The sequence below is a fragment of the Phascolarctos cinereus genome, unplaced genomic scaffold, assembly GCF_003287225.1.
Source record: "Phascolarctos cinereus isolate Bilbo 61053 unplaced genomic scaffold, phaCin_HiC Scaffold_1;HRSCAF=81, whole genome shotgun sequence".
NCBI lineage: Eukaryota > Metazoa > Chordata > Mammalia > Diprotodontia > Phascolarctidae > Phascolarctos > Phascolarctos cinereus.
In genome coordinates, this window is record NW_027555514.1 from 211,145,658 (window position 1) to 211,171,433 (window position 25,776).

General features: G+C 36.4%; 1 protein-coding gene across 3 annotated transcripts in view; it reads left to right on the forward strand.

The window, feature by feature from the left end:
* The window catches only part of SPATS2 (spermatogenesis associated serine rich 2), a 139,109-nt gene that overhangs the window by 57,734 nt on the left and 55,599 nt on the right, over positions 1-25,776 (forward strand). For 2 of the 3 annotated variants that reach the window (XM_078156814.1, XM_020966128.2), the window contains one exon: positions 18,528-18,607. In XM_078156814.1, the coding sequence (XP_078012940.1) occupies positions 18,528-18,607 (80 nt within the window). Of the gene's footprint in view, positions 1-9,725; positions 9,807-18,527; positions 18,608-25,776 lie in introns of all 3 variants that reach the window. The other variant, XM_078156813.1, reaches the window with a different exon arrangement.

Sequence of the window (25,776 nt, forward strand, 5' to 3'; positions counted from 1 at the left end):
ATTTAGTGTCAATACCAGAAGTATTCCATTTCCTGAGTGTAGGAGTGTTGATGAAATGTGGTAATTCTCTGCATTTATTCACTTAAAATTAGAATCAGTCAGTTAATAAACATTTGTTGTTCACTTGTCTCAGTCATGTCCTACTTAGTCTTTGTGACCCCATTTAAGGGTTTGTTTGGCAAAGATACTGGAGTGGTTTGCCATTTCCTCCAGCTCATTTTACAGATGAAGAAACTGAAGGTAATAGGGTTAAATGACTTGCCCAGGGTCATAAAGGAATAAGTTTCTGAGGCCAAATTTGAACTCAGGAAGATGAGTATTCCAGACTCCAGGACCAGCACTCTATCCATTGTGCCACCTACCTGTCCCAGTAAACATTGAGTGTTTACAAAAAATGCTGCATGCAATGTGCTAAGTTTTGAGGATACAAATACAGAGAATGAAACAATCTCTATTTACAAGAAGCTTCTATTCTAATAGAAGAGACAAACATGCATACATATACACATATATGACTATATATGCAGAGAGAGAGAGAGAGAGAGAGATTGAGATTTACTGGTTATGTGATTGAGGGCATGTCACTTAACTTCTGTTTGCTTTAGTTTGCTCAGCTGTAAAATGGGGATGATAAAACCTCCCAGAGTTGTTATTTTAAGTGTTAACACAGACCACCCTGGCCTGAAGGCCAGGTATGTTACATTTCACTCCTCTCCCAGAGTACTCCAGTGTCATTAAGAGAATGATTGGAGGTGTGTCTAGGTTCTCTGAAAATGTCCCCACTAATGTTGTTTCTTCAGTTGTTGGTGGGAGTCCTGCTACACCCCTAGTTAGATTTAGCCACCAACAGTCACATTAACTTATATGCTAAAATATTCACTTCAAAAAATATAATCACATATATAAATTTATTCCTTTGAACATGTGGGAGGTATAATTCCCCACCCAGCCTCCCCCCTCCTTTGCACCACCTCAGTTTCTGGAGAAGAAAAGAGGATTACATTCATATTTTAGCTCATTTCCCATAGGACATACAGTGCCAGTTCCAAGTCCAAAACCCTTGTTGGCCTTGGGTTTCAGGCACCCTGGCTTCTCTGAGCTTCCTTGTTGGGCTGGCTACAGCATCCTACTTGCATTCCTGGCTCCAAGGTTGCCGTGGCTCAAACTCCTGGATCGGATGGGGATGATTGCCAGCATCTGAAACGGAGAAGGACAAATGAAAAGGAACAGAGACAGACACCTAAGTCCATTTCTTGGAGCCTAGGTAAAAGAGAGAGCAGAAGAAAATCTTCCTCTCTCACTATTCAGTTTACAGTGCCCCTTTGGAATTGGGCTCACAAGATTTTGATATACATTTGTTAATTCTTCATCATTAAACCACACTAATCACATTAAGTATTAAGTATAATTTTTGACAAATGGTTAATTTTTCTAAGTATAGTGTTGATATAGCCCATGACTTTTAAATGGGGTTTAAGTCAGGGGAATTCTCAGGGCAATGAAGCATGTTTATCTCCACATCTTAGATACATTTCCTAATCTTTTGTGATGTGTAGCATGATACATGGCCAGGATGCAGTACTGTTTTTCTATTTGGGAATTTCTGTAATTTTGGAACAGTTTTACCTGCTATATGTCAATTGATTTATTAGAATTCATAATTTCTTCATTGGGGACGAGTTCCAAATCCACTGGAAATTTTAAAAATCCTCAAACATTTTTTGGGTGGATGTTTTACATCCTGATGAAGATGCACAGATCTTCTTAAAGGTTCACTTGGACATCTGACAGTGGTTTTAATATAACCTTGAATGAAGAAATGAGCACAATTAACTCTCCAAAGCTGTCTTCCTGTCTGACTGGATCAACAGTGAACCTGTGCTAGAATACCTGTTAATGTTAGGAGCCCTCCTGTGTTCTCCTGCCCAACAAATGGTGTTACTTGTGCATTTACCTGTGAAACAGCCCATAAGAGGTTTTTATTTATAGCAACTATTATCAGCTTAAAAAAACCCAAAAAAAACAGGGGCAGCTAGGTGGCACAGTGCATAGAGCTCCAGCCTTGGGGTCAGGAGGACCTGAGTTCAAATGTGGCCTCAGACACTTGACACTTATGTGACCCTGGTCATGTCACTTAACCTCAATTGCCTCACCAAAAAGCAAAAACAAAAACAAAAGAACAACAACAAAACCTGTTTTTCTTCTTCTTCTTCCAACTTCAGGAAGCTTGTGACACACTGTAAACGAATCAGTTACAATTCCTCCAGCTTCCAAGTCCCTCTGAAGATCTTTGCTTATTTTTTAAGAACAGATTTGCAGCCATAGTTTTCCAATTCTTAATATTGTTGATTTTCAACCCCACTTTACTTCGCCTTTAGTGAGCCTGATCCTATTTCATTGTGGCCTTCAATGATCTTTAAATGCTTGACTTCACCACACCAACAGCTGCTATGATGTGTCTATGTCATTGAAATGTGCTCTTTAAGAGCTACAGTTTTTGTACATTTCCCTGAAGCAGTTATTCTGAAAATCACAGAATTAAAAACACAGTAAAAGATAGCAGTGAAACAGATATGACGTGAACTAAGTAACAGCTCATTCTGGTTTCAGGGTGGCATTAGTAGAAACACTGGCATGACCATTGCTGTCACAAAATGAATTCTTATCCAAATTATTACTTGTCCTAAATAGTTGGAATAGCACTGAATGATTATGCTCTAGAATTCAATTCCCTTATTTTCCAGCAATTTTCCCCTCTTGACAACTAATATTATTTAAATTGAAATAGTGAAATCTTAATAATATCACATTAGTACAAATCCTGTTATTTTTATTAGGAAATTTTTGGTGGAAGAAGGGGAGTTTTGAAGCAATTTTTGAAAGAGGAACAGAGAGGAAGTTTGGGAATGTGATAAAAGTAAGAGGGTATCATAGAATCTTTTACCCCTCTTTTATCAATTGTTTTTATTTTTCAGGGTTTATTACCACAGTTATGCCTCTGTCTGGCACCTTTGTATGTACTGGTTGCTAAAGGTATTATTAGTTAAGACAGAAGTTAAGCATTAAGACAAAACACTGAGGTTGATCACTATATTGAGTGACATCTTTTTATTAATTTTGGTACAGCATTTTTAAAAGTGTCTTCCTGGAGACATTGTGACAGGTATCTGGAAGCAGTGTTGGTAATCTAGGTAAATTATTGTTCAGTGTCAAATTATTATTACAACTTTCAAAAAAAGGAGTGAGGAATAAAAGATCTTTATTAAAAAAAACTTTACAGTATCATAGCTTAAAGGAGAGGTCAGGATTTTATTAACTATTAAGACATGCAATTAGGACTGACCTAGTCTTTATTGTGCTTTGAAGCGGGATAATACTCAGGAAAAAGAAGGGAAAATAAGAAGTATTTGTAAGTTTTAAGAGGAATGTTAAGGCAATCTTATAGGGTTACAAACTCTGAAATTTTTCTAGACCTAAACTAGGTATTTAGTTAAAACTCATTTAGGACTTTCTGAGGCACTGGAAGCCTAGAATCCATTTTAACCTATATTTAAGAATGAAGATTTAACTAGATAGAATGAGATATAAAAGCAAAGAGGAGTTAGAGAGAATTTCCTACTGTACCAAAGAGGGGATTTTGAATTTTAAAAAGGGATAATAATGGGCAATTAACTTTTTTAAAAGGCACATTATTATTATTATTATTATTATTATTATTATTATTATTATTATTATTATTATTATTATTATTATGGGTTAGGCAGTGGGGTTAAGTGACTTGCCCAGGGTCCCACAGCTAGTAAGCATTATGTGTCAATCTGAGGCCAGATTTGAACTCAGTTCCTCCTGAATTCAGGGCAGGTACTCTATCCACTGCGCCACCTACCTGCCCCCACGTTCTTCTTTAAGCTTTAATGCTGATGTGGTATACCTAAAGAGGCATTTATTTTCAGACTGATTCTCTAGTTTGTAATTATCTAGGTTTCATATTTTCCCACTTGCTGATTTTTTTTTTTTGCTCCTTCACTGCTTATTTCCTTTCTTATAAGATAGAATAGGTAGTAAAAGAATTGAAGCTTTTAGTTAGTTTTACTACTTGCCATTGAAAAATTTATATAGGAGGAGAATGGGGTTAAACTCAGAAGTAAATATTTCAGGAATGATTTATGGGTTTTTATTTTTCATATTGTCCTAATCATCCATTACTACATATGAGAGTTGACATCTCAGAATAGTAATTGTTTATTACTGCAGTTTTCTAATTGCATAAAATGTGTCAGAAAATATAATAGATGTAGCAGCAGCCGCAATAGCAGCTAGCATTTATATAGCACTTTAAAGTTTGCAGAGCGAGCACTTTACATATGTTAACACATTTGATCCTCACAACAGCTCTGGGAGGCAGGTGCTGTTATTATCTTAATTTACAGATAAGCAAACTGTAGCCCAGAAATGTTAAGTGACTTGCCCGGGGTCTCACAACTAGGAAACATCTGAGGCAGGATTTGAACTCAGGTCTTCTGGACTAGAGGACATGTGCTTTATTACACTGTGCCAGTTATTAAATAATTGGAGTTTATATAGTGCTTTAAAGTTTACGAAGTATTTTACATATATTATCTCATTTGCTTATCACTACAACCTTGTGAGATTGAGGCTACATATCTTATTATCCCCATTTTGTAAATGAGAAAACTGAGGCTCAGAGAGATTGTAGCTTGACCACGTTAAGCTAATACATGACAGAGGTGGTATTTGGACCCAGGCCTCTTCAGGCTATAACTCCAGAACATATTCCATTGTTGTCTAATATCTCCATAAGGTTACAACAGCATTCCAAAGAACAAAATAAAACATACTAGGATGTTTCAAGATCAATAAACGATTTGTTGTTGATTTCAATAGTTAAAGATGTATGAGGTTTTTGTTGTTGTTTTTAACTACCAAATGGCTTTCAATATCCTTATTCTCTGCCTTATGGTTTGTGGAATTAAGTATTTCCCTCCTGAAATGGCTGATGGAATTCAGAAAAATCTGAAAGGGAAGGAAGTAAATTTTTCTTTCTGTAAGGATCATTTCATATGTGGGAGAACTAACCTCAGACTGATGAAAGATGGCACTGAGACAGAAGAGGTTGGACATTAAAATCAATACCATCGCCTCCTAGCTATTCTCTGGAGTCTATTACTGAGAAGGTTTGTAAGAAGTGGGCTGACTCTACTATCCAATCAGCAGTCACAAAGGAATTGGCAGAATTAATGCTGGAACCAGCAAATCCTTTTAAACAATGAGACCCTCAAGACTTCTCAGAGGTTAAATTTCTGCAATAGAGGCTAGCAGCTTATTCTGTTGCACACACTGGAGACCTGGGGAAATCTTTTGGTGTGTCTGGACTGAGAAGAGGGGTGGGTAAGATAGTACTTAATTGCTTGTCTGTGTCCTTAATAAAAATCCTGACCCTTCCATCATGCTGGATGCTGGGAAGAAAAATCGTAATTCTATCCTAGAGTTTGGAAACTTTCTAGTGTAAATGCTAGTATAAAACCTGTCTGAAAAGGAGAGAAACAGCATTCTTCAAGGTATATCCAGGGAGACATTCAAAGGAGCAAGAGCAAAGAAAAAAATCAATCATCAGTAAAGAATATGTGCCAAATCAGAGCAAAATTAACAGAAGAGCCAAAGGCCCTTAACTGCCTGCGTATCTGCTTTCACTGGAGATCTTTTAAAAAGATTAGCTATTAGTTATAGAATTATGCACATTCTTTGTTTTGGTCTAGTCATCCTAGCCATCCATATGATGTATTTAGGAGAACCCAATTTATAGAGATGTTACTTATGGAGAAAATCTTTGCTAACAACCTACCACATCATGAATTCTGGTTTGGCCCTTAGCACAAGATTTATAAAAGGAATGAATTTTCTCAAATTTCAAATTTTAAACTACCAAATATATAATTTCAGAATGATAGAATGGTGTACCTTTGGGAATTATATATGGCAAACATCTCAGTCATACAAATACCATCTTGGTTTAAGCCGTCTTTTTACGCTCTCTTTTTTCCTTTGCCTCTTTTTGTAGTCCCATTATCCTGTTATTGCACTTTTAAAAACTCTATTCTTATTTTTTTAATAAAATTAAAAGCTATGTGTAAATTTTGTTGAGCCACTTTTCTTCTCAAGTATAAAATACTTTATCAGCATTGATTTATGTTTTGTTTATTGATTATTGACTATTGATTTAATCCCTACCAAACTAACCTTTGTCATCTGTGCATTCTGTTGGACCACAGATGATGGGGTAAAATAATATAGAAGGTGCAGGACCAGGTGTTGTTTATTGAATCAGCTGAAAAGGTTCAATCTCTTGTATACAAAGATGATGTTATAAATACATGTACTTGGATTTGTTCTTTCATTAATTAATAATGGGTATACATTTTAAAAAGTTGTATCTCATTTTCTTATTAAGTGGTATTGCCTCATAAAATAGAAGCAATAGAAGGTAAAACTAATTTTTAAAAGCTTGATAATAGTTATATAGTGAAAAAGAGCATTGGTTTTAGAGTCAGAGGGCTTAAGTTCAAATGTTGTCTTTTTCAGTACTACCTTATGTGACCTGAGTAAATTACTTAACCTCTCTAGGTCTCAGTTTATTTATCTGCAAAATGAAAATGTTAGACTAAATTACTTCTAAGATTCTTCCAACTCTGAAACCATGTTCCTACAAAAGTTATATCTGGATCATTTAGGGAAAAAACTACGAGAGCAACCAACAGACAAAAGATGGAGAAAATTTGCAGAGATCTTTATAACAAACTCTTTTTTTTTAAACATTAAGGACAGTGTACATCGCAGACACCACATTTGAACTTTAGCACTGAATATGATTACAGAAGTGGTTGAAATGACACTGAAGAGACCAAAGATAGGGAAAGCAACTGGACTAGACCCAAGTATGCAGGTTTGTTCTAGAGTCAGCACAATTGTGTGAACATTAGTATATGAATTCTTAAGGTATTAAAAGGAGGGAAAATACTAAAGACTTAGGAAAACATCTTAGACCTTTCTACTACCAAAAAAGGAAGAGGCAACCAAGAGGACATCAACAACTATTGACCCATGTGCTTATTTTCCCGTCTATGTAAAGTTTAAATGAGAATCATCTACAAACATTTGTCTGGAGGGCATCCTTTATATGAGGGTACTTTGAGAGAAGAATAAGATTTTTGTAGGTGACAGTTTTCCATATACCACACTTTAACCATCACATGCTTGAAAGATATAGAGTGTAGCATCATCCTACTTTGCTCTTATTAGTTGTTGATTTTAAAAATTGAAGGCAGGGGAAGTGGTAGAGCAAAATGCTGCCTTAAAGACTTTCTTCCAAGTTGTCTCCCAAGTATACGTCAAAATTATACACAATTCCTGGAAAAATATAACAAAACAGAGTTTTGTTTGACTTCTAATTATTAATATCAGATGAGGCATAAAACAGATGTATTTCCACTAGAGATGTTTGTCACTATCATGGAAGACATCCAGTGTCAAGCCCAGGCTTAAAAGGAAATCCCTAAAAATGGTGAGATTTTCCAAATATTCCTATTTACAGATGACATCATGCATATTAAATCAGACCTCAGAACATTCCGGAGCCTCCTGTGTGAGATCTGTAATGACTCGAAAGAATTCATCTTACCATCCACACAGGAAAAACCAAATGTACTTATTGTGCAGACTGTGATGTACAGTTAGATCAACAACCAATGGCACTCATTTCTTACTCTCTCTCTCTTTGTATATGTATGTATGTGTGTATCTTGGAAAGATGTAGCATATAGACATTGGGTTGGGCCTAAAATTGAGCAGGAGGAGAATAGTAGGTTAGATTGCTTTTGGGAAATTGTTAAGGTTTTAATGTCCCCCAAACTCCTCCCAGGCAGATTAATTAATTCTTTTAATTCTTGTATCCTTCAGGTGATGTTATATATGGCTATAAGACATGGAATATTATAATCTCTGAGGAACTAAAAATGAAATATTGCCCAGGAAGCAATGTACCAACAAGTGGTTGATATGATTATAGATCTAGAGCTGGTGGATGTGAGGAGGTTGTAACACATTGCAAAGAAGGTATCACATGATGAAGGAAAACTAGAGTAAAAAATGCTATCAAAGAAACTTATGAGTGAAAAAGATGATGACCTGGTCATATGGTAGAAGTGAGGCATAACTGGTAGATACCTCATATGTTCCATTGGTGTCCTCATGATGTAAAAAGAAATGAAGAAAATCCTCTGTGTGTTGAGTAAATGCTCTGTGGTAAACTTAATGCAAGGACATGGATAAAAGTTGTATAAGGTAAAAAGGCATAGATGGGTTGAAATCTGCATTGTTAGAGAGAATACTCACACTGATAAGATCACAGATTTGTTTATCTCCCCCAGAGCATAGTATAGTGCATTGCATATAAATGTTTGTTTGAATTAGCGAACTAATAAATGTATTATTCCTGCAGACATGAAGTGCACCCCATGTTTTTCCCTAAAGAGATTTAATAGCCTGTGAATTAGTCATGCTAATGGCATAACCACTAACTCCTCTTTAGAAGGAAAGTGAAGGTAGAATGTAGTAATTTTATTTCATTTAACTGTTCTTTAATAATTCTGAAAGGATTAATAGGGAGTTTATAATGTAGCAAGATTTTAATTTATCTGAGATTTTCATTTACCTACATTGTGTCTTCTTTGTATTAGTATGTATAATTGGCAGTTAGCTGCATTATTTGAGCCCCTAGATCAAAGGTTGTTAGCCTGGGGGTCCACAGACAGATTTCTGGGGATCTGTGAACTTGCACAGGAAAAATATTTTTATCACTGCATTTAAAAACATTATTCTGAGAGGAGCTTCCCCAAATGATCAGAGATTTCATGACACAAAAAAAGTTAAGAATCCTTGCTCAGGTCTTACTTGCTCAAGTTCTACCTATTCTACACTGATTTTATGACTCCAACCTACTTTTTCATTTGGGTGGTAGTCTTAAAACTGACATTATAAAAGATTAAGTCTAAATTAATTCATGGTTGATTGTTAATTGATGAGCATAGTTTCTCTTATTATGACACAGTCTGTGTTTTGTCTTCCAGTCTTAACCCTGCTATGTTGTCACCACTTGAACATTTTAACTTCTTAATTTATTAGTCTTTTCCATAGCAACAAGGACATATTTAAAAACACAGAATGAGTGAGGAATGAAGTGATGAATCCAGCAATGAAAGTCTTTAATGAAAAACTTTAGTGTTTCCAATATATTTTTCTTTAAAGACCCCAAAAATTTTTGTTTTGGATGTTTCCTTCATTAATCCAAATCTTTCATGATTTAGTAAGATAGTTGTTATGAGTTTCTTTGGCTGAAAAAATTCATCATCTGGTGGCCAATTCTCCAAACATAGCTAGATTGGTCCTCAAATGACATACTTTTCAAGCCTTTAAAATTTGGTGTAGGAGCTACCAGAACTTGTGTTGACCTTGTATAACCATTGAGAACCTTAGGGCATCGCCATCACTTACAAGCATCAGATTTGGAATTTTGTGAAGGAATTAAAGATACGCATAATGCTTTTTTTTTTAAAATTAAATTTGGTTATTTATTGCATCCTGTGCTTACTGCCAATGAGTATGAAATGAAAAGTGATTGGGTTTCTTTTCAACCTTTCTCATCATAACAGATCAAATGATATTACATTCACAACTGAGGTAATGTAAGAATGAAATGCAAAGGGGTCTCATCCTGAAGCCTTGCTTTGAAGGTAAAATATACAACTACTTTAGTAACAACTAGTTCAGGTTTACAATATTACCTAGCCATGTACGAATTTTGCAGTTGTTATTCTATAATTAATTTAGTTGTTGTTTTGACAGCCACACACTGAAAGAGAGGACCTTTATTTTTTTTGTTTTTTGTAAAGTTTCCACTTTCTAATATCTTCTTAGAAGTTTGAAAAATGTTACCTTTGCCATGGATTTTTCCATTTGGTTACTATTATCTTTAATTTTCCTTATATTCTATTGAAACCATAGCCAAAGATAGATGTTTTTTCGGTACATCATATTGGAAGGCCATTACATAATTACAACATTGGAACTTGGTAGTTCACTATTAAACGATAGAGGAAAAGGAATGTCTACCTTTTTTTTTCTTGGTCCTTATTTATAGAAAGAAATGTCATCTGCCTTTAAAAAATGATTTAAAATGGGTAAGAATGGGAATATATTTTCCTTCCCATTATTTTTAATCATTTTTAAAAGGTGAGCCACATTAGAGTTATGCATAACACTTTCAAAGAAATCTGGACAAGTAATAGAAAATTGCATTCATTTTCAACCCCACCTCCCATGTTTCCGTTTTAATAGTTCAGTTTTGGAGCGTTCTTGTTCTGCTGAAATTTTAATCAGGGAGTTGGCAAACTATAGCCTGTTGGCCAAATCCAGCATGCTGTCTGTTTTTGTATGATCCTACAAGATAATCATTCTTAACCCCAAATTCTAATCCATTTCTCAGGAGTTACTTTTAAAAAGAAAAATTCTGGTTGGTTTAAAAAAAAGCCATTGATATCCTAGAAGTTTGTTTTATGGTAGTAAGTTTTAAATAGCCTTGTCTTTTTACCTTTAGAGAGGCTGAAATCTTCAATTTAACAATCTATTTGAGGAACAGGTGAGTTCAGGTACATGGGATTATAGAGGGCAGTGTTGTTGTAAAGTAGAAAGTAAGGTTAATTTCATGTGTTAGTAATTCTAGCACCATAGTGAAACTTACATAACTTTCAGTATCTGGGAATGTTAAATTCAGTGAGCATACAGTTTTGACAAAATCACATTTGCTTTATCTAAACCTCTTCCAGATCTTACCCAAAGGTCATAGGTTGATGAGCAACTGTGACATACCTATTGATTTAAGGTCTGCTATAATACTAGTATTTCTTTTCTCAAAAACAAAATAAGGCCTACTGTGTACATAACACTGTAGAGTTATAAAATGTTAGAAGTTCTATACCTGTGCTTTATTGGAAGAAATAAGACATACTGGTCCTTGTGGTATTCAAGATTTTTATCTTAAGAGGACATAAGGAATCAAATTTCAAGTTATGTGAAAGGGAAGAAGATACCAAAGGCTCAGAAAAAAATCTGAGACCTCTTTATTGCCAGAAAATAAAAGGTGAATAAGTAAATATTAAGAGCTACTGCCTTCTATGCCTACTTTTCCATTTCTACAGAATTTTTATGGGAATAATCTGCTTGCTCAGCAAGAGCACAATAAAGGGACAGACCAGTAAGCTGTTACGAATGATATTCCAGAGCAGCCCTTAGTTTTATAGCCATACAGTTGACTGAAAGTATAGAGGATACCAAATACCACCGTGCTTGTTGTTTGTTATAATTTTTTTTTTCATTTGGGATAGCAAAATGCCACCTTTAAGGCCTTCTTCCAGTAGTTACTCTGGGTGTTTTAGTGGATTGTAATAGGATTTTCAGCAGTATAATGTGGCAGCCAATCTTGGACTACATTGGAGTGGCATAGCTTCCAAGAATTAACAGGTAACATAGTACTTTTTGTACCCTGTCTCCTTGTTAGACCTCATTTAGATTTAGGATTATTGATCACCACAGTTTAAGAAGGATGTTGATAAAGTTAGAGAGATTCCTGAGAATGACACTGAAGATGGTGAAGGGTTTGAAACCATGTCACATGAGGGTCAGTTGCAGAATGTGGAGATAATTTATCTGAAGAAGAGAAGATTTAGGGAAGAAAATAATTTAACTAAATCAATCAACAAGAATTTATTAAGTACCTGCTATGTGCCAGGCACTGCATTAAAACAGCTCTTGACCTTCAGGAACTTAAAATCTAGCAAGGTTAGTGTAGCATGATTTGATATTGATGAACATTCTAGGTTTTAGTAATCACTGCTTCCCTTTCTAGATGTTCACCAACCATCTCTTTAATGATCAGTTCTAGAATTTTCCAGGAATTGAATTCACACTAATTGGCCTATAGTTTCCAGACTGTCTTCACTTGCATTTTTTGAAAATGAGTACTTTTACACTTCTCCAATCTGGTGGAGTACCTCTCCCGTTTTCCACAGTTTTCCATATATTCCTGGTAATGGCGCAACAGTTACATTTGCAATATTTTCAGGACCTGGGAATTTAATTCATTTGGATCAGGTGATTTAAATTCATCAAGAGGGTAACTCAGTGTTCTTTATACTATTTCCTTACTTATCTTGGCTATCACTCCCCTCTTAGTCATTTTTTTCTATTTTCTTTGTATTCCCAGCATTTAGCTTGGAACATAGTAGGTACTTAATAAATACTTGTTGATTGATTGATTTGTTCTGATATTGTTAGTTCTGCTTGGCAGAAAAGACAGAAGCAAAAAAACATAAAATATTCAATGCCAAAGATATCAGTGATCTATAAAAGTATCATGTATCTGGGTGAGTGGTTCAGAGAGGAAAGAGAGATTAATTTGGCCTGAAATGATTAAGGGTGACTCTTCGGGGGCCAACTAGGTGGCCCAGTGGATAGAGCCCTGGCCCTGGAGTCAGGAGGACCTGAGTTCAAATGAGGCCTCAGATACTTGACCCTAGCTATGTGACCCTGGGCAAGTCCAACCCTGGTTGCCTCACCAAAACAAACAAACAAAAAAGATATCTTCAAAGAATGACTTCTTGGGAGATGAGCTGAGGCTTGAATGTGAGAAAAGTTTGGTTAGGTGAAGAGAATGGGGAAGGCATTAGGTATGGAGATAAAAATGAGCAAGTTGTATTCATTACATGGTAAGTAAATCTGTGTGGCAAATCTGAGGGTTCATCAGTCAACAAACTTTAAGCACCTACTATGTGCCAGACATGCTAAGTATTGGGGAGAAAAAGAAAGGTAAAAAATGATCTCTGCTCTCTAGGAGCTTATATTCAAATAGGGAAGACAACATGCAAAGAACTGTATACATGTAAAATACATGACAGGGTAAATAGAAGATCATTTTAGAGGGAAGGCACTAACAGTGGAGGAGTGGAGGGGAGGGAGGGAGGATGCCAGGAAAGACCTGTTGTAAAAAGAAGTGGGATTTGAGCTGAGTCTTAAAGGAAAGCAAAAAGTGGAGGTGAGAAGGGAGGGCATTCTAAGCATGGGAAAAGCAAGTGAAAAGATATAGAGTCAGGAGATGCAGTTTCTTGGAAAAGCAAGGAAACCAATGTTACTGTATCGTAGAATATGTGGAGTGCGGAGTAAAGTGTATGAAGATGGGAGGGACCAAGTTGTAAAGTACTCTATGAGCCAAACAGACTTTACGTTTGATCCTGGACATAATAGGGAGTCACTGGAGTTTATTGAGTATGGTTATGACATGGTTAGACCTGCATTTTTAGGAAGATCACTTTGGCAGTTGAGTGGTGGTTGGATTAGGATAGGGAGAGACTTGAGGCAAGTAAATCAATTGTAAAGTGTTTGTAATAGTCCACATATGAAGTAGTTAGTGTTTATGTCAGGGTAGTTGCTATATGAATGGAATGAAGTGAATGTGTATGAGAGATATTGTCAGTATATGAACTATGAGATATGCCAGTATGGAATGAGTGTGAGTCAAGGATGACACTAAGTTTGTGAGCTTGGGCAACTGGGAGGATGGTGGTACCTTTAACAGTAATAGGTAAATTTGGAAGAGGGAAGGGTTTGGATAAAGCATGATGAGTTGTGTTCTAAATACGTTGAGTTTGAGATGTCTTTGGGACATCCTGGAACATTCTGTTTGAGTTGTACAACAGGCAATATGTGATTCTGAACTGGAGGTGAGGAAAGAGGGTAGGGCTGGATAAAAAGTTTTGAGAATCATCTGTGTAGAGGAGATGAGGATTGAGTTCATGGGAGGTGATGAGATCACCAAGCAAGATAATGTAGAGGGAGAAAAGAAGAAGACCCAAGACAGACCCTTGGGAACACCTACTGTTAGTCGGCATGACCTGGAGCAAGATCCAGCAAAAGAAACTGAGGAGTGGTCAGAAAGGTAGGAGGAGCATCAGGAGAGAGTAATATGAAAACCTAGGAGAGAGTATCCAGGAGAGAAAGGTGATCAATAGTATCCAAGAATGTAGAGAGGTCCAGAAGGTTGGAGGTTAAGAAAAGGCCATAAAAGATCATAAGAGAGCAGTTTCAGTTGGACAATCAGGTTGGAAGCAAGATTGTAGAGGGTTTAGAAGAGAGTGATAGGAAAGGAAGTAGCAGGCAGCTTTCTCAAGTTTAGCCACAAAAAGGAGAGATCTAGGACAGTAATTAGTGGTGATAATCACTCACAGGTTAAGTGAGAGTTTTTAAAGGATAGTGGAGACATTTGGGATGTTTGTAGACAGCGGGGAAGTACCCAGGAGAAAGGTCTTTGAAGATTAATGGAAGAGTAGAGATGATAAGGAGTGTCGAGATGACAGGACGGAATGGGATCAATAATGTATGTAGAAGTGTTTGCCTTGGCAAAGAGAAAGGCCACTTCTTCATATGAAGCAGGGGCGTAGGAGGAGATAGGGAGAGAAGACATCTGAGTGATTTGAGATGAGGAGAAGGTGGGAAGGGGAGCTCTTTGAGATTGGCCTCAATTTTTTTCTTTGAAGTATGAGGTAAAATTTTTAGTTTAAAGTGTAGAGGCATTTATCATAGGAGATTTGAGGAGGGATGTGAAGATTTGGAATATTGAGTGGGATCATGATTGGATTAGGGAAGTATAAAAGAAATGCCTTGCTGTAGTGGGGAACCAGTTGAGTGGGACTGAGACCACTTACCCAAATAAAAACTCAGAGGTATCTCCAGGTAGAAAACAGAAGGTTTTATTCTAGTAAGTCTCGCGCGAGAGTTGGGTGTCTGCTACCCAGGACAGACTGGAGTAGTGAGGCCCCGCACAAACAACGGCAAGTAGTATATATAGTCTTAGACAAACCACTCCAAAGAGCCCCCCTCCTCACTTGTTTGTCTCAATCTCTTTATCCTCATTGGCTGAGGCAAGAGACCTCACAGTCTATATTTGGAACCCAAGAGGTACATTTTACTCAAAACTAGCTTGGGAGCTAGAGGATTGCCTTATTTGATAAAGTTAAGGCACAAAACAACAGAGGGGGTGGTTACAAAACAAGGGAGGGGGGTGGGCAGCTGGTGCAGAACCCCCTTCCCCAAAAATGAAAGTGAAACTTAGGCCCATCTCATGCTGAAGCCTCACTACATTTTGGAGCACAGCTTACATTTCACATGTCCCATACAGAGTTGATAATTTGTAACAGATTTGTAGTGGACCCAGTCAGCATGGTTTTCTCCAGTTTCTTCAGAAGCATAGGAGGACAACAAATGGAAGGAGTAATCTAAGGTTGGATCTTGGCAGGGCATGATCAGTGATAGGATAAAGGGATGAGGGATGTGACCATAGAAAATAACAACAACAACAACAAATAACAAAGAGTTGAACTGGTTCACCAAAGGGTCAAGATAGGTAAGGAAAGAGAGTGTAGTTAGTGTAGGGCTGATGGCCTATTAAAGAACGGAAGGTGTAAGAAATTATTAGTCATGGTAAGACTGAACCACAGGGTTAGTAGTTGTGAGGCATATGGAAAGATGGAATGATAAAAGATCATGGTCAGATAAAGGAATTTCACAGTTCATGGATGTGGAAGTGGAATACTTGCCTACACTCATAGGCAAGATCAAGTGTATGACTGTTTCTGTGGAGCCAAGGTGAAATGGAGGGGTAGGTCATGGGAATTGAGTAGTCTGAGGATGTATTAGTATGGATGTTGAAGTTCCCTAGTGTGATAGCTGGTGTTGGGGTGACAGAGACTTAGCTGGTTACTGAACTCATTGAGAGTGTCCAGGGGTTTAATAGGTAACAGTTACCAGAATCTTGATTGTGTGATAAACTTAGAATTAATGAACCTCTAAGGAGGAGGAGTTTGGGAGTGAAGTGGAAGAGAGGGAGGGTCAGTAACGTCAGAGTGGGTAGCAAGAAGTGTTCTGACTCCCTCACCACAACCACTGAGTCGGGGGTATGGATGGAAGTGTAACCAGGGATGCTGTGTAATCAGGAAGGTGTCATTCCCAACAAGTCATAAGATAGAAGGAGTAGAAAAAGAAAGCTTTAATACGAAAGCAAGTTTGTTAACAGATGGGTAGATTTAGAATAGGACATTTGTGTGGGGAGGACTACGAGAGATGGGAAATGAGGAAGCAGCATTTATAAGGGGGGCATTTGAAAAATTGCAGTAGATAAGTTTGGAAAGGTAAATTGAGTATTGAATGCCTGGCTAAGAAATTTTGACCATATTCTATCAGCATTTTGGGAGCCTAAGCGTTTTGATATGTTGAAAGTAATGTTTTAAGAAGATTAGGCAGCCAGTGATGTGGACTTGAGAATAGGATAACCAGTTATGGTTCAGGTGTTAAGGGCCTGGATGAGAGTAGTTTTAGTGGAGCTAAGGAATGATTAGGAAATAAAAATCAATGGAAAACACAGATGAATTGAAGATGACTTTTGTATTTGGAGTTCAGGTGATTAGGAGAGCAAAAGGGAGCTGAAGTTATTAAGTTCAGTTCAGTTTGATAGTCATGCATTTAACTGAATTTGTCTAGTGGGCAGTTGCAGAACATGACTGTGGAGTGAAATGACAGGATTGAAGATACATGTCTGGGAGTAATCAACATAAAAGTGATTATTCAAAACATTAAAGTAGCACATTAAGAGAGAGAAGAAGACGACCAAGGAGATTTTAAGGAACTTTTAACCTGAAGAAGAAAAGATTTGGTGGGATCAAATATTTGAAAGGTTGCCAGGTAGAAGAGGTATTATGACATTCTGTTCAGTCTCAGAGGTCAGAAGGTAGTGGTGGAACAGGTGGAAGTTATAAGCAAACACATTTTGGTTCAAAGTATAGAAAAACTTCCTAAAAATGAACAGTCCAAAAATTGAATGGACTGCTTTGGGCATTAGTGAGGCTATGATTTGTGACTTACCTATAATTGAAGATGTTTAAGTGGAAGGCTGTATTACTAGTTCTTAGAAACAGTGAAGGTATCATCATTATTTAGGTAAAGGTTGGACTAGATGACCTCTGTCTTTTCCAATTCAGGCCTTCTGTGATTCTTTAACCACCTTAATTTCAGGATAGAGAGGAAAAAGCTGCAATGAAGAAAAATAAGAGGAAGAATAATAGAGAGAGAGACAAAAAACTATGATAGTCTTAATGTTTGCTTACTTGATATTTGCTGTTGCCATTGAAAAATGTTAATATATTAAAATGTGTATGGAATCTGGAAAAGTATATTTACTTTTAGTACTAAGTCTGATTTTTTAAAAAGCACACATTTTTGATGTGTTAAAATCCTCTAATAAAGAACTTTACATAAAAACCATTAGATTAGAAATAAAATGTGTTAGATTGTTAAATATTGTAAACAACCTAATTACTATACCAAATTCTAAGTAATTTTAGCAGTGCAGTTTTTAATGTGTGAATTGTTTTTCCTAGTACTCAACTGTTTTATAATTATGCCTTTCAACTGAATGGACATTATGTCCATTGCATTTGTATTGAAAAATTATTTGCTTGCTACATTAAAATTTGACAATATTATTTTGAAGGAGCTATTTCAGTGAGACAGGTAAAATTAGTAAAGATTTCTGGACATATCTGACCAAAAAAATCTAACAAACTGATTTAGACATTATTTTTAGTATCTCTCAACAAGCTAGAAATATTGCTATCATAATCAAATTGTATAGGTTTATTCCTAAGTGAAGCTAGCATTAACTACTTAGTAGTTTTAGGCATGTGATGCAGGTTTTAAAATGTGATTTGCCTATTTTAACAGGAAAGTAGCTGTTTACTTTTTCTTTTAAGTACTTTTCTGGTACTTTTTTCCTTTTTTTGTCACTATCAGTTTCCATTGACTCTTCCTTCTCTGCCCCACAGAACCATTTTTTTTAAACAAATTAAGCAAAATCAAGCAAAACAAATACATTGGCTGTCTAAAAACGTACATCTCATTCCACAGGTCAGAGGCATTATTTCAGAGTCTGAAATCATGATTTTACTGCATTGGTCAGATTCTGAAGACTTTAAATGTTGTTTTCCTTTCATTAGTTATTATGTAAATTGTTCAGGTCATGCTTACTTTGCTCAAAAGCAGTTAGTCTTGACTAGTCTTTTTTGGAGGTCTACCAAATAACTCCTGTTCATGTTGATTAATAACAACAACGTTTGCAAACCACTTTACAGATTTTTCATTTGATCCTCATCCCAGCCCTGGGAGGTAGGTACTATTATTACCCCCATTTTACAGATGAGGAAATTGAGTCAGATAGAAGTTAAGTGACAAAACCAGAGCCACATAGCTAATAAATACCTGAGGGTTGGATTTGAATTCAGGTGTTACTGACTCCAAGCCTAGCACTTTGCCACCTACAGGCCCAATACATTTTCCTTTTCTCATTCCTACAGATCCATCAGGATTCATTTTTGATTTGCAGTCCAATACTGTGCTGGCCCAGGGAGGAACCTTTGAGAACATGAAAAAGAAGGTAAGAGGGGAAATTGGGTAGTAAACTTGAGTGCCTTTAGCTGAGCAACCAGAAGAAAAAGTTTAAACATTAAACAAAGTTTCACTGTGTACCAAACAGTTTAATTACATTAGACTGAAAGGGTAGCAGCCTGCTCTGGAGTTAGAGAGGGTTCACATTATTGAATACCTCTCAGTCTTTCAAGAAACAGGCCAGTGCCAGTAATTGGTGGCATATGCATGGTTGGAAGCCAGGTCCTGACTGATTGTGGGTGTAGGGTATTACAGAGCATGGATGAAATCTTAGCGTTAGGCATGGGATTTGCGATGTGACTGTTGGGGAGTTGACAGTAACAGATAAAAGGATCTTTCTGAAGGGGATTCACATTCATCAGAAATGCTGAGAAGTTCTATTAATGATCTCTTGCCTTAGGGAGCCAAAGGCATTGAAGGACTTATCCTGAAATATATTCAGAATCACACAGTCTCAGAATTAGAAGGAATCTCAGAGTTCCTTTAGTCCAGCCCTTACTTGAAGAAAAATCTGCTTTATAACATAACTGATGAGTATTTGAGTTTTTGTTTGAAAACCCCTAGTAAGGAGGGGTCATCACCTCCCCAGACAGGCCATTTAACTTGACAATTGTTAGGAAATATTCCTTTATATCTATCCAAAATTTACTTATAACTTCTACCCATTGTTTCAAAAGAAACCTATTCCCTCTTTCACATAACAGCTTCTTAAATTCCCAAAGACAGGGTGTTTTCCAAATAGTCTTCAGGTTGAACATACACAATACTTAACCAGTTTTCATATGGCACAAGACTTTTTGCCATCATTGTTGCCCTCCTTTCTGGAATGTGGCATCCAAAACTGAACACAGTATACCAGATGTGGTCTGATGGGAGCAGAGTACAGTAGGGCTATGATTACCCTAGCCTTTGATTTCTCACTGAATGTGCTTAAGATTATATTAGATTTTTCCTTAACACATCACAGTATTGACTCATATTGACCTTATAGTGCACTGAAACCACCTGATCTTTTTTTATGAACTGCTTTCTAGCCGTGGTCATTTTTTGGACCCAAGAATAAGAATTTATGTGTGTCCAGTCAACAACCATTTATTAATCACTTAATGTGTTGCAAGCAGGGCAGCTAGATAGTGCAGTGGATAGAGTGCCAGACCTGGAGTCGGGAAGATCCATCTTCCTGAGTTCAAATCTGGCCTCAGACACTCACTAGTTGTGTGACCCCATGTAAGTCATGTAATTCTGTTTGCTTCAGTTTCCTTGTCTATAAAATGAGCTGGAGAAGGAAATGGCAAACGACTTCAGTGTTTCTGCCAAGAAAATCCTAAGTGGGGTCACAAAGAGTTAGATGCAACTGAGCAGCAACAATAGGTGTTCCAGGCATTGTGCCAGGTGCTAGAGATAGAAGTTTAATCAAATAATAATAGCTAACATTTATATAACACCCACTATGTTCTAAGTACTGTGCTAAGGCCTTTACAAATATTATATCATTTGATCCTCACAGCAACCCCGGAAGGTACAATTGTTATCCTCATTTTACTGAGGAAACTGAGTCAAACAGAGGTTAAGTGACATGCCTGAGGTCACACAGGTCAGAAGTGTCTGAGACTGGATTTGAACTCGGGTCTTCCTGACTCCAGATTTAGTGCTCTCTCCACAGTAAGAAACAATCCCTAATCTCAAGGAGTTTATATTCTGTCAGGGAGACAAGTACATATGTATAGAGAGAATATTCTATAGTACACATAGAATAAATATGAAGGGAATAAATACAAGGTAGTTGGAGGGGAGCACACTAGCTGGGGGATCTGGAAAGGCTTCATATAGTTGAGTTATGTCTTGAAGGAAGAAAGAGAATCAGCAAGGCAGAGGTTACATTCTATTTGGGGAAGCAACAAGTACATATTTAAGTATGTACATATAAACCTAACGTGAATAAATGCAAATATATACAAAATAGTTAAATACTGGGTAGTTTGGGAGATATGGGAGTGGGTAGCAGGAAAGGCTTCATGCAAAACATGGTGCTTGAGCTGCATCTTAAAGAAAGAGAAGGATTCTAGGAGTTGGAGATAAGGAGGGAATGTGTTCCAGGCATAGGGGATGGCCAGTGCAAATTCATGGAGTCTGGAGATGGAGTATTGTATACGAAGAACAGAGAGAAGATTAGTTTGGCTAGATTGTGAAGAGAGAGCAGCTATGAAGTAATGTGCATCAAAGCTGGAAAGATAGCCTGGGGCAAAATTCATTCATGGGGCTTTAAAAGCTAAACGCAGGAGTTTATATTTTATCCTGAAGGTGATTGGAAGCCTCTGGAGTTGATTAAATAGAGCTGTGCTTAAGGAAAATTACTTTGGTAGCTTTGTGTAGGATGGATTGGAGTGATGAAAGCCTTGAGACAGGGAGGCTGTTGCAGAATCTAGGTGAGAGGTGCCTAACTCAGTCTTCATCTCAACTCATATTTTAGGACTTTAATATACATATTGATGTTCCCTTAAACACCCTAGTCTTCTAATTCATCAACCATTTGAACTCTAGTGACCTACATCTTAACTCTAACCACCCAAATGAATTATCATACTTTAGATCTTACTGTCCCTGATAACGTTGTCATTTCTATCATCTTGAATTCTGAAATTCTCCATTTCTGGTCCCAGTCTCTTGTTTTTCCATTTGCATTAATCATGTTACTTTTTTTTTTTATCTTGATGATCTTCTGTCCTACTAGCTCTTTCTTTTCTCCCTTCTTTCACCTGAGTGTTTCTCAGTGTCTTTATGTAGGAGGCCATTTCAACTATAAGCTATCCTTTTCCTTTGAGTCCTGCCACCATTTATGCCTTGCCAGTACTCAACCTCTGCTATCTGACTTCCTCTTTTCTATTATTATACTACTGAATGCCACTAAAGGAAGTCACCTTAATGTGTTAGCAGCATCCACTATAAATTCAGGTTGTCTTTTTAAGTATCTTATTTTTATTGCTGCCTTTTGTTTTTAAATCACTTTCACTTAACAGATGTTCTTTCCCATTCTCCTACCCGGTGAAGCCATTCTTTGCAACAGATTTTAAAAGAGAAAAAAGGCAGTTCACCCCCACCCCAAATTCCTATCTGCAAGTATATGTGGTATTCCATACTGAGAGCCTCACATTTATGCAGAGTGGTTAAACAGACATACTCCAGAGCCAAACTTTTTGCACCGTAGAATTACATAGCATTTAGTTTTGTTTTTTATCTTTCTATTTATAATTGTTGTAGTCATGGGTATTGCTTTCCTGGTTCTACATACTTCATTCTGCATCATTTAATATGTTTTTCATGTTTCTCTCTTCATGGGCATAGTTTTTTTTTTAGGCAATTGGGGTTAAGTGACTTAGGGTCACACAGCTAGTAAGTGTCAAGTGTTTGGTCTGAGGTGGAATTTGAACTCGGGTCCTCCTGACTTCAGGGCCAGTACTCTATTCACTGCGCCACCTAGCTGCCTCCTATAGTTTCTTACATCATAGTAATATTCTCTTACATTCATGCAGCACAATTTATTTTAACCTACCTCCAGACAGTGGACAGTTGATGTATAATGGTCTGTTTAATTTCTAGTTCTTTGCTCCCACAAAAAGAGCTGCTGTGAATATTTGGTGTATATGTTACCTTTCCCTCAAACTTTAACCTCCTGGGGGTATATGCCTAGCAGTAGGATCTCCAGATCAAAGACTATAGATATTTGTTACTTTCGAGGAGGAGCTTGATTCTAAATTGCTTTCCAGAGTGGTTGGACCTATTAATAGCTCCACCAAAAATGTATTTGTTAATGTGTCAGTTTTTACACTTTTCCATTAATGATAGTTTTTTTCTCATATTTGCTGATTTGTTAGGTGTGAAGTGAAACCTCAGAGCTGTTTAATTTTACCTTTATTAGTAGTAATTTGGAGTACTCTTCTGTATGATTTTTAATACTTTGCAATTCTTGTTTTGAGAATTGTTTGTTTATATCCTCTTACCATTTATCCAATACAGACTGAGTTCATGTTCTCTAATCTCAACTAGGGCCTCATTGCAACACTGCAGTCCTTTATGTTGTTCCTTGGTATGGTTTTCTGAATGGCTGTTCTTCACAATCCCCTCAATCTAGAGTTCCCTTAACCTTTCTCAGCAGATAACTTTGCCTACTATTTTACCAAGAAGATTGAGGCTATCTTTGTGAAGTCCCCTCCATCTCCTTTACTCCATACCTCAAAACCCCTCTACATTTTTCTTTTGTTCCAGCTTCCAAGGAAATGGTGGCCCTTCTGAAGAAAATCACTCCTTTTACTTGTGTCCTTTATCCTACCTTCCTCTGTCTTTTTGGGAATTTGACCGAGTGGTCATTCCCTCCCTCCTGTAATCTTCAGTCTCTTCCTTTCTCCTTGCTCCTTTCTCATCTCCTACATACTTCTCTAGGTCTCCGCCATCCTTAAAAGACATTCCCCTTCGTGACATATCTTTCTCTCCTTTCAATGCCAATCTCTTGGAGTTATCTATACCTGATGCCTCCAGCAAGCATTCCTTAAAATAAGGCTTCCAATCCCACCATAGAACTGAATATGTTCCCTCCAAAGTGGTACCAGTAACCTCTCTTGTTAAAACAAACAGACCGATAAATTCCAATTGATATATTTTGTTTGCCTAAGTTTTTCTTCTATAAGTTCTCTCTCCCACAGAGCCATTCCACATAATGAATTTTTTTAAGAAAAAAAGGGAAAAAGTCAACAACTCATCTGGAAAAAAAATCTGAAAATATATGCAGTGTTCCTTACCAATGACTTAATCCTAATGAATGGATGGGTAAAAGAACATATATAGTAACAGATCATTTCATTAAAGATAATTAACTAGGAGCTGTTTTTTAAAAAATAAAACAGATAAGCCACTATGTTGATTTTTTTTAAAGAGGAAAGCCAGTTTACCAGTATCAAAAATGAAAAGTTGAATTTATAACAAATGGAAAAGAAAGAAAATTATTTATTTATCCAATTATATGCCAATAAAATCTAACAATCTAAATGAAATGGGTTAATATTTACAAAACTATTAACTGCCTAGATTAAAAGTACAAGAAACAAAGGACTTAATACAATCTGAAAAGAAAATTAAGCAAATCATAAATGAGCTTCCCAAAGAGGGATAGAGGATGGAAAGCAAATTCTATCAAATATTTAAGGAACAGTTAAGGAACATAAGCTGTTTGATAAAATAAGAAAAGGAGTTCTACTGAATTTCTTTTGTGATACAAAAATGGTCTTGATACACAAACCAGTGAGAGTCAAATAAAATATTAGCAAATATACTGTAGCACTAGATCACAAAAACTAGAAAACATAGGTATAAACAGATCTTTGCTTAACATAAGTAGTAGCCCTCTAAAACCTAGTGCCAGCATTATATATGATAGGAATAAACTAGAGACCTTTTTTTAATAAGATCTAGAATAGAGCAAGGATGTCCATTATTGCTATTACTACGTGATATAGTGCTCAAACATGGTATGTAGATATAGTACTAAGAAAAAGAAGTTGAGGGAATGTGCATAAGCAAAGATGGAACAAAATCATCCCTTTTTATAGATAATTTAGATAATTCTAGAGAATAAAATAAAATATTGAAAAAATAACTTGTTACAGCATATAAAATAAGCTCACATAAATCATATTTCTTATTATTAACAAATCTCAGCAGGAAGAGATATATAAATTCCATTTTAAAATAATTATAGAATATATAAATACTTGGAAATCTACCTGCCACAATAGACAAAGAAACTATATGAATACAGCTATACAGATAAAATAACTATACACACATGAATAATAAAATATTTGTTAAAGAACATAAAGATAGAACTGATCATTTGGGGAGATGTTAAATTATTCATGATTAGGTCAAATCTGCATAATAAAAATGATAATAATGTCCAAATTAATTTCCTTATTCAGTGCCATACCAAACCACCGAAGCATTATTTTATAGAACTAGAAAAAATAATAGTGAAATTCATCTTGGAGGAACAAAACATCAAGAATCTCAAAAGAATATATTAGGGGGGAAGTGAGAAGAAGAGGGGCCTGACAGTACTGAATTTGAGCAAAGGAAAGAAGTCTGGTCCAAATTAGGTGTAGAGCAACACTATATACCATATGCCACATTACATTCTAAATGGATGCATTATTTTAATTTGAATGCCTAAGCTAAAAAATTAGAAGAGAAGCAGATCGTGTAACTCTCACCAGTATGGATAGGAAACCTATTTACCGGTGTGGATAGGAAATCTATTCTTAACCAAACAAGAGATTAAGGCCATCACAAAAGATCAAACATAACTTTGATAACATGAAACTGAACAGCTTTTTTTCTCCCTGCATAGACAAAATTAATGCACCTAAGATAAGAAGGGAAGTGGTCAAATGGGGAAAAAATCCTTGCATCAGATTTCCTTTATAAGAGTTTAGTATCCGAGATGTATCAACAGTTAATAAATATATATTAAAACTAATAGCCATTACCCGATAAGTGGTCAAAGGATATGAGCAAAAGGTTCTTAAAAGGATCACATAGTATTCGCAACCATGTGAAAGAATGCTCCAGATGACTAATAATAAGAGAAATACAAATCAAAACAACCCTGAGGTTTCACCTCACACCCTAAAAATTGGCAAACATGACTCCAGACTGGCAATAGTCAATGTTGGAGAGGTTTGGGAATGATAAGCACACTAATACATTGTTGGTGGAGATATGAATGGTGCAGTCATCTTGGAAAGAAATTTGGAATTATTCAAATAAAGCAACTAAGTTGTCCATACTTTTTGAACCAGAAACTTCATTACTGAGTTGTTGGGTTTTTTTTTTTTCATCACTGAGCTTTTGTCCTAAGGAATCAGTTGCTAGAAGAAAGACCCCCATATATGCCAAAATATTTACATCAGCACTTCTTGTGATAGTAAAGAATTGGAAACAAATTGGATGCCCCTCAATTGGGGAATGGCTAAACAAATTGTGGTACATGAATGTAATGGACTATTACTGTGTTGTAATGAATATGTGTGATGAATATAAAGAAGCATGGAAGAATCTATATACACTGATTCTAAGTGAAGCAAGTGAAGCAAGCAAAGCAAAGGAAAC